Source organism: Fundulus heteroclitus, chromosome 10 (genome assembly GCF_011125445.2).
Source record: "Fundulus heteroclitus isolate FHET01 chromosome 10, MU-UCD_Fhet_4.1, whole genome shotgun sequence".
NCBI classification, from domain to species: Eukaryota; Metazoa; Chordata; class Actinopteri; order Cyprinodontiformes; family Fundulidae; genus Fundulus; species Fundulus heteroclitus.
In genome coordinates, this window is record NC_046370.1 from 20,282,660 (window position 1) to 20,293,044 (window position 10,385).

General features: G+C 40.3%; 1 protein-coding gene across 1 annotated transcript; it reads left to right on the top strand.

Moving 5' to 3' along the window:
* The first annotated feature begins 7,150 nt into the window (after positions 1 to 7,150).
* On the top strand, positions 7,151 to 9,933 carry LOC118564375 (microfibril-associated glycoprotein 4-like). Its single transcript, XM_036142309.1, has 6 exons — positions 7,151 to 7,233; positions 7,400 to 7,549; positions 7,702 to 7,740; positions 8,646 to 8,742; positions 8,831 to 8,998; positions 9,521 to 9,933. The coding sequence occupies exons 1-6, from the start codon at positions 7,225 to 7,227 to the stop codon at positions 9,760 to 9,762; spliced, it is 705 nt and encodes a 234-aa protein (XP_035998202.1). The 5' UTR covers positions 7,151 to 7,224; the 3' UTR covers positions 9,763 to 9,933.
* Positions 9,934 to 10,385: the final 452 nt, after the last annotated feature.

A 10,385-nucleotide genomic window follows, 5' to 3' on the forward strand; every position in this document is an offset into this window, starting at 1 on the left:
AAAGCACTTTGCATTGTCTTTGTACTGAAAATGTGCTATACAAATAAATTTACCTTGCCTAGAAGGGAGGCTCAAACTGACAGGGACACAGAGGACAATGTGATTCTTCAGGACAGTTTCTACTTGTGGCTGTGTCTGCAATCATTAAATAATTTTTAATTCAAGTTAATAAGCAAACTCAACTAAAAACATGTTCATCTTTTGTTACGTGTGATTGAAATGGTTAATTTAGTTTGATTTATAGATTATTTTACATACAATCCATCAACGACCACAGCATGAATGGGGATATTAACAGTAGCCTACAGAAAACTGATTGGGAAGATTAGTCATTATTTACTTTTTTTCAGATAAACACACTAGCCTGATGTGTAATGAATTAACTTTGATCCGTTTCTTACACTTTTATGAATGTTTAACGTGGGTTTATATGTTTTAATATGCTTTTTAAGATAGCTGGCAGAAAGCTTCAAAACCACGCCTGTTGGTAAGATAAATTGAATTTGCATGACAGGTTTCTGAACAGGTTACGGTCCGTGCCTGTTGGTATGAAGACTGGATTATGCACACATGTTGGTAACAACAGGTTTGAGTTGCGGTCCGCGGCTCGATGACCGGAAGAACCAGTGCAGCGGGCTGCTGAAGAAGCAAATCCATAGAAGCAACCCCAGAGGTAGTGTTAAGGTGTGTGTCATTCGCTCATGTAACTCTGTGAGACCCTCCCCTTTGAAGTGAATAAAAAGAGCCTGCACAAGGAAGACAGCAGAGTTGTTTGCTCTGCAGGTGTTGGCTGGTGCAACTTCTCTCCCTTTGCAAAGGCGAAACTTGAATTCTGATTTCTTGGCCGAGTTTCTATTGCACTTTTAAACTAAGTCCTGCACACGACTCAACGGACCCGAGGAAGCAAGACGGCTTCAACACTGACTTGAATGAGCTGCTGAAGCATGTTACACAGAATCACCAAGGGAACAAGATGTCATTTTCTGTCCTCCAAAATAAGAGCTGAATCAAGCTGTTTGAACAACACTTTAACACCACACAAAGTTCACACAGTTGGTATTTACTGCAGGACATCAAATGCATTTGTTTTATATTATTTTAGCATTTTATAAAGCTGTTTATTTTTTCTTTGCACATCATGACATGAAGGCAGCACGCCTATTAACAGACTTGTCTCTTTATCTAGAATATTCATGGCATTTGAAAGCTCGCGGAAGGATGTACCAGTCCTAGTTGGGAAACGCTGCTCAGTTTTCTGGTCCAGATTGAAGACCTCATGTGGTTCTCAACATTTTGTCAACATTTTTCCCACCTTTTATTTGGTCTTGCTGGCTGTTGGACAAATGTTTTATTGTGGCCCACTCCAAAAAGCCGCCAACTAGCTAGATTTGGACTGCCCATGTCAGGGGAGTTAACACAAAAAGTCCTATGGAAGCTGCTCTCTCGATTATTTCTATAATTGGGTTGTAATTTGCCCAATCAATGACTGAAATGGTGAGCCACCACTTGCTTCCATCCTTGTGCTTCCAGTCATCATACAAACATATGCATCTGTTCATGCTCTCCTCCATGCCCAGGCAACGTCACATCCAAAAAGCTTCCCCATTACCAGGTGCAGCTCCACGCAATTCCTCCAGAGTTAAGACACCTTGTTCCAAATTAATGTGTTGCAGTCTTTATGTCCTGAAGCTTTAAGCCTGTTGCGGTCTGGTAAATGGATTGTCTGTGTGATGCACACAAAATGTGCAGTTACATTAGTTTATTTTATAATGATAATGGGTTATTTTCACTTTTAGTAGCACTCCAATAAAAGAATAAAAGTAGGACTTTGACAAGTAATTATTACATGATAGATGTGTTTGTGGAGTTGGCCACAAGGGGGCGGTATTAGTGTGCAGGCAGGGAGTTCTCAGAGTGGAGGGAACCTTCTTTTCAACCTTGCCTTGCACAAGTTAAGTTGATCACCTGTATATAACTATTTTGTTTCTCTTTTTTGTAAGAATGCAAAATGGAGATTCTTGTTTGAACGTGTAATTAGTGTTCTGCTCAATAAAGTTGTTAAAAAATAACCTTCTCAACCTGGTTGCAGCTTCCGCTCATACTTAAAAAAAAAAAACCCTATTAGAATATTCTTTGCAACATACAAAGACAATCACGTAACAGGATATTATGAGGGGGACACGAGCAATCGCCAGGGGTTTAATACAAAACAGTTACATGTATCAACACGTATAAAGATTACAGAAATATTTTGAATTTGGAACATAAGGTCACAGTTTTAATAGCTTTTCTGTTATTGATCTGCTTCTTTTATAAAATAAACACTTCATGGTTTGATCATAATAACCCTACATTTGTAAATATAAAATTTGGACAACAATAAAATAAGATTACATAAAAGAAAATGGCTAGACAGTTCTTTCTTGTAATTTGTAATCCCAAATTAAACATAAGTAAAGTTTGAATTTGCTATAAATATTGTCTTAAAAACATATAATTGATATATACCGCCAATAAGAAGGGAGCGAGTTCTTTGGAGAATTTTTTTTTATATAAAATTCAGACAGCAAACCATCAGTTCCAGGCAAATTAGTGTTCTTCAGACTATCGATTGAATCTAATACTTCTTTTAAAGTGATGGGACGATCGCAAAATTCTCGGTCATCAGCACTGACTTGCTTAGTGTCTGTCAAAGAATTAAAAACTTGTTAGTATTATCACAATACCTGGAGTTGTTTAGGTCTTTATGAAAGTTGGAGCAGACGTTAACAATTTTAGCTGGATCATTACACACATTATCTAATAAGAGCTGATGAATTGCATTATAGAAATATCCAGAGTTTTGTTCTCCCCTCCACAATCCACTGTCTTCTGGATCTAACATGGGCCCCGTCAGCCTTAATTTGATGACACTTATCTAGTTAGTTTTGGCACTCATAATTCCACTCTTTTTGCGGGTGACATTTTATCAGGAGAAATAGAAGAGAGGGCGGTTATCTTAGAAATCACCTTCACTTCATCAGATCTTTTTTACTCAGCAAGATCACTGCAAAATTTCCAAAAAAAAAAATTCCCTAATCCGAATTTTAGAAGTTCCCACTACGTACCATATATTTATTCAGCCTGCGCTTCATTCCATAAAGTTTTAATCAGATTTTTGGCCTTAAAACTGACCGTTTCATGAGATCAAATAGAACTATTACATTTCCAGTATGAGATATGTGGGCGGCTGGAAGATGGGATCAGAGAAATGTTGATTTGCTTTGTGATCGGTTAATGGGGTGGAAAGAATTTCAACGTTTATCTTTAAATTAACCAAAGGTCTATTCTACCAAAAAAAAAAAAAAAAAAAAAAAAAAAAAAAAAAAAAAAATTAGTTCAAGAATTGATTTAAATGTCTTGGATAGCTTTGTGTACATGGATTGCTAATCTACTCCATAATTTTAGGGCCCTTACTGTGAAAACTTCACCCATTTTCATAAGGATCTTAGAACATGTTGAAACTTTTTAAATCTAATTTCTACAGACCTTATCTCTGACAAAAATGCGGTTGATTCTTTTACTGGTACAAAGAGTTTTTATGTACCAGTAAAAGGGACAATCTAGGATTAGAGAAAGTCTACTTTACTATGACATCTCTTGATTTGCTGGTCAGACCAGGATTGTATGTTTATCAAAAAAGAAAATTGCTCAAAAATACAGCAGGAACACCTGACTGGGTATTTTGTTTTTCCGTTTAACAGCAATCTGCCAGATTAGAGGTTTCAGTAACGCCATCTCACTCAGAGCTTCTGTATTGTGCAATAATGAGAATGAAGCCAAGTTGTGTCTTTTACTCATTTGTGAAATTAAAAAGTTTTAGTCTGCAAAGTGAAATACTGATCTATTGCCCAAAGCTGGGATGTCTGAACCCCACCATTTGATGTGGAATTGTCAAATCAGAAGCACATGGAAACCCCCTCCCCAGCAGAAATTATTTTTTCTTCTTCAGCTTCAGTTGTAAAGTGATCCAAAACAAGTCTGCTTTCTTCAGAGTGAGCCATTGCCTGAAATATGTAGTCTGATACACCTAATAAAAACTGGACTGTGATTTTACTTCCTCAGGTTCAGGGACCCATTATGTTGCAGACTGACATGCATCACCTTACAACTGTCAGGCTGAGGGAGGTTCTAGTTTGATTGCGAAACCCTTGTGTTCCACCTTAAAAACATGTTCGAGGAGAGACAAGAGTGAGTTGTTAAAGTTTATTGTTCAGATCTTTAGATTCCAAGGTCAGAGATTTCAGCCAGTTCCACCTGCAGATGACAAAGTATCAGCATCACAACAGCAGGTCCCACAATTCATAGTAATCAGTCCTTACCTCATTACATCTGCTGCTGTCCTTTAGACCCAGAGTCTGGGTTCTGTGGTTTTCCAGGTTGAGGAATGTTGTCAAACGTCTCCTTGGTGTATTTGGAGTCTGAGCGGAAGTCTCTTGCTCTCTGGTAGCCGTTGTTGGAGTGGATGATGAGGGATGAAGGGTACACAGGACGTTTCTCAGCCATGTCCAGAGGAACCTGGGGAGAGCTCCAGTGAAACTGGAGGAGAGGTCGGCTGCCGTAGGGGCTCAGGCCCATCAGACCAGCAATCATCTGGGAAATTCCTGCATCCTGTGCAGCTGGAGATCCCACATTAGAGCCAACACCAGACGTAAAACCAAAGGAAGCACCATCAGAACCAGGTTTAACTCTCCTGTAGCCAGAACCTCCAGAGAAATGGCCAGCATTAGGGTGACCTGAGAGCACAAAACCAGGCAATACAGTTGACAAGACAATTCAGCCACTAGTCCTGAAACAGATTTTAGATGAAAAGCTTACTTCTGCCACCATAGCAGGCAGAGGGAAGCATACCACCTTTCCTGATTAATCCAGTTACTCAGAACCAACATGTGTAGCTTACTTGCCTTTTTTTGCAGGAGCACAAGCTGCAATGCTGAAGAGCAGCAAGCAAATCCAGGAGCTCCTGTTGAGATAAGGATGCTTGGTAAGAACAAGACCAAACACATGAACCACTGAGGAATATGCAGCACAACTTACTTTAAACCACCCTGAAGAACCATGTTGATGTCTGGGATGGCAGCAGAAGTGGACCAGGCTGAGCACTGAAAGAGAAAAGCTTTGGGCTGTAACTGCTCTGTGGCTGCAGCTGACTTTATATCAGCGCCTCAGCTGCTCTAATTACCCTCATCATGTTCACCTGCAGCCCTGCAGCTCCACACCTTCTGCTCTGATCAGTTCAGAACCTGAAGGTTTGGAACAAGATGTGAAATCTAATTTCATTCAGTATAACATGGATGTAAAATACATTGACCGTTTAATATTTTTTCATTAAGTTATATTAGAAAAAAGAATCACATTAAACCAGTGGATCCTCGAGGCCCACTATCCATCATGTTCCAGGTGTGACTCTCCTCCATCCATCCATCCATTTTCTAACAGGTCTATCCCTTGTTGGGTCGCGTGGGGAGCTGGTGCCTATCTCCAGATATGAACGGGCGAGAGGCGGGGTAGACCCTGGACAGGTCGCTGGTTTATCGCAGGGTAACACAGAGACAGGCAGGAAAAACAACCACAGAAATATGCAATATCAATAAAATTTAGCATTTTTAAAACAAGAATCTGCAAAGCTCCAGTAGCACAACAACATCCAGTTTGACCCGTCAGCTGCAGTGTGAAGGCTGGAACACGACTGATGAAGATGCTTTTATCTCAGTTTTTTTGCTCACATTTAGTGGGTGATGTCTTATGGAAGCATGTTGCTCTGGATCTGCCGTAATTTTATACCCAGTCAGCGAGGAACACGAAAGTTGGGAAAATTTCACGTTTTCTCATCTTGAGAGGGGAAAACCTGCTGAATTTCTCCATACTGGAGTGGCAGCAGCTGCTCTGGTTAAACCAAGCTGGGACCCTTGCCTCCAGAAATGTGAGCCAAAAGGTTTTCCAAACACCTAACTGGCTTCATTAGATTATTAGAAGTTAGAATATTTATCAGAACCTGTTACCTGGATCATCTGAACAGTCTGAATGAGTTATCGTGTAAAAATTTTAACACAACTGGAAAATTTAGTCATACTAGAAAATGGTATTGTTTAGTTTTCTGGCTGTTTGGATTAGGAAAGAATAAAAATAAGAGACTCGCTAGATTATATCTTCATGACTACCTGAACAAAGCAGGAGTTTTTGCGTGTTGCAGGTGGCTCCATAAACAAACAGAGATCTGGACTTTGACTGGATCATTGCCACTGTCAGCTTGAAGTGCTGAGCTGGGGACTTCAGGAGGGCTGTGCAGAAACATGTCTGAGCCTCAGTTATAGTGCTCAAAATGAAATAAATAAAACATTATGAAATTACTGTCCACTTGAATAGATATGATAGAAATATTCAAAGTGACAATGACATTGTGAAATAACTTAATGCTTATAAAAGTATCTTCTCAGTATGAAATGTTTTTCATTCTTTGAAAATGTGTGTAATAAAACATTTAACTACTTTATTTATTGAAAGATTAATATGTTTCAAAATAAAATACCTTATTGAGACAGTTTTTATCTTAAAATGTAATTCTTTAAACAGTCCTCTTTTATTTCATAATGGTGTTTTTCCCAATGGCCTTTTTATTTGATAAGGTGCACTTAATTTTTCAGGTACAACTTTTCTATTTGGGCTTCAGCTTTGTTGACTAAATAATGCCGGTGTGGAATTTGTTTTTTATTGTAGGGTTTAGATGAACTTGATAAAGGCCCAATCATTTCATCCCGTTCAGACTCAAATGGGTGTGCTTTAGGAAGAAGATGCCTCTTTCAGACATCACCGTAGATCTCAAAACTAGTCAGTTCGCCCTTTAGGTGAACTGTTGACAGATAAACTCAGTTCTTAGATGTTTGATCAGTATAAATAATTTAAACGTTTATTTTGCAGCAGCTGGATCCTCTAGCTGCGCACTGTGCCTGACGTTGCGTCTGATTTTCAGCCATAAACTTTCCGCTGTTTGGTAATAGTAGAAAGCAGATTTGTCTTTAGTGTCTATCCACTGAGTTAATCAGCCACAATGTGTTCTCTGATGGATGTCTCATTGCTCAACTTGGGCATTTCAAATGTGGTTTTGTAAATAATTAATTTATCTGGCACTATATAAGTACAGCTCAGAGACATGAGTCTTCATCATTTCACTTCCACGTATTTCTCATGATGAAGGTGAGTTTACGCAGAGACTTTACCTGGAACGCTCTTTCCTTGTTTCAACACCATCGCCCAGTAGATTCCAGATCACTGAATGGACTTTGAGAAGCTCCACCATGCTGCTCCCACTCTGCATGATGTTTCATGGTAAAATAACCTGAACTCTGCTCCTTTACTCCAGCTGCTGGTTCTCCTCCTCCTGGCTCCCGGGATGAGCCTCTGCTCGCCTCTCGTCCTTCCTCTGGACTGCAGCGACGTTCACAGCAGAAATCCCAGCCGACCCAGCGGAGTTTCCACCATCTATCCGATCGGAGCCACGTCTGCTGTCCAGGTACACACCCACACCGTCAGGAGTTAGAAATCCGCTGCTCTGCGTCCTGCTGTGGGGAACAGGGAAGGCCCAGAGCAGCAGCGTGTTTCCTCGGAGGGCTTCTTGTGAGCTGCAGTCAGAGCTGAACGTAAGGTTTTGCTGTGTGTGTGCAGGTGTACTGTGACATGGACTCTCTGGAAGGAGCGTGGACTGTGAGTGTTGTTCATATTTGTCTCCCTCCATGATTCACATGCTGATAATTGGCATGCCTCGGTGGACACATTGTTTTGATGTTTAGTTGCAAATATACTCTTAGGTACTTTTCTGGTTCCATGATTTTGGAAATTCATCAGTTCCTTAGTTTAAATTGCAAAGTATGTGTTTCTGATTTGTTAATAATGGTTTGTCTGACTGGAGATCTAATTCTGCTTGCTTTAGCCGAGCATCCGTGGCTTTTTTCCCCAAGTTCAGATTCAGTTTCCACGGTTCAGCCAATTGGTTTCCCATCTGCACTCTGTGATTAGAGTGAAATACAATAGAACAGTCCTTTATTGTCCCACAGTAGGGAAATACAGGTGTGCCTGCAGCGAGTGAGGGACATAGAAACAGCTGTACAGATATTAAATATGGCCTACCCCGATTAAATGAAATGTACCTGATAATGTACAATCTCTGTATGTGTAATTGTGCATAAAACAGATCAGCACTGACTGATGGCACTTTTAATTTCATTGATCATGTGACAATGACAACAAAGATCTAATCTAAAAAATAAGACTATTTGCAAGCAAAGAAGTGTAAAAAGATGTGATTATATAGCAAAGCTCAGATGCCAATACTCTCTAGCATGGGGGATTTATCACCAAAATCATGTAATTTTCAAGGTAGTGGTTAAATTACTTTTTACCTGTACTGTCCCAAGTTACCCTAATGCAATGCAAGTCCCCGTGTTTATGTATAACACATCTTAAATGAACTGTGTGCTTCAAATGGTAAAAAGTTTATGAACCTTACACAGACAAACATGATGAGGTCTAATCTGTGAGGAAAGGATGAACTGGCCAGTCAGACTGTCTGGATACAGCGTTGCTCATTTCAACCTGTTTACCACCTTCAGGTGTTCCAGAGAAGGATGGATGGCTCAGTTAACTTCTATCGGCCCTGGGATCAGTACAAGACGGGCTTTGGGAACGCCGCTGGAGAGTACTGGCTCGGTGAGACTCAGAGCCCAACATGAAACGCCCCTTCAGGCCAGAAATGTGTGAAAGATGACTTTCTGCACGTTTCCATGTGATTTAAAAGGTCTGGAGAATCTCTTCCACCTCACTCAGAGGAAAAACTATGAGCTGCTGGTCGACATGGAGGACTTTGAAGGAAACAAGGTGCACGCACGTTACTCCACGTTCTCCGTCGATTCCGAATCGGACGGCTACAAGCTGCATGTGTCGGGGTTCAGTGATGGAGGCGCAGGTGGGTCACTGGAGAGCTCACCCAATGGATAATTTTACAGTGAAGAGACACTATTAGCAGAACAATGCAGCTCTGCACTTTTCAGCTTTACTTTGTTTCAGATAAAACAGCTGATCAGATGAAGTTAAGGGGGGAAAAAACAGGCCTGAAAGTTTGGCAGCGACATACATGCTGTAAAAGAGAGGCCAAGGTTTTCAGACCATAAGGGGAGCAGATTATCTTTGACTCTGAGCACAACTAGAACAGGAATGGGGCACCTTCTGGGTTTGCAATTTTGATTTTTTTTTTTGGGCCAAGTTAGCTTACAGAATGATCCTTCATAGTGCAAGGGTTAATATTAGGACCACAGTTCCTTAGCAAATTTATCCAACATGTCAGAGACAGAAGTTATGAAGAAGGATCAGCACAAATTAAAATATTTAAGTGTAAAACTAAATGTAAAATACTCAGATAACAAACCAACATTGTTTTCCCCCCTCACAAGAACAACGTGACAAAAAGTGCCGTTCTGTGTTTCTGCAGGAGACTCTCTGACGTATCACAGCGAACAGAAATTCACCACGTTCGACCTTCCTGAGGGAAACTGTGCCAGGTCGGTCCAAGGAGCCTTCTGGTACAAAACGTGTCACTACGCCAACCCTAACGGTGCTTACCTGTGGGGCGCCCACAGCATTTTCCGAGCCGTGGGCGTAGAGTGGTTTCACTGGAAGGGCTACGAGTATTCCCTGAAGGCCATCAGCATGAAGATCCGCCCTGTTCAGTAAATCATTGTTTATATTTCGGGTGTAGAGCTTTACCTGACCATAGGTATTATGGAGCAGGCAGCTGGCGTCTTTACTTTGTGTCTGTGTTCTCTATAAAGTTTATTTTTATTATTCAAACCTGTAAAGTAGTCCGAGTTGTACATTTTATATAAAAAAGGATCATGCAAAAAATGTAATAAACTGAATTTTTCCCAGATTATTATGACAGGGTACTGCCTCAGTTTGGTTTATTTATAGCTACCTCAATCAATCAAATTTTATTGTCAATTACAATTTGCATTGCAATCGAAAAGTCAGTTCCAGTACAGCTGTCCATCACATAAACATTTTGGGGGAACGATTGACTGAGGCCTTGCGTTGCCAAGGAACGCAGCCAGTCAGCCGCTGGTAAATAGCGCAGCCGAATCTACTTATAGTTTATGTAGATATTTCAATTCTTAGTTTTTATCTTCAGCCTAATTAAATTTTAATCCAATATCTGCAGACTTAATCTCTGACAAGTTTTATATGTACCAGTAAAAAGGACAATTTAGGATTAGAGAAAGTCTGCCTTCCTACTATGACATCTCTTGATTTGCTGGTCAGACCAGGATTGTATGTTTATCAAAGATGAAAATTGCTCA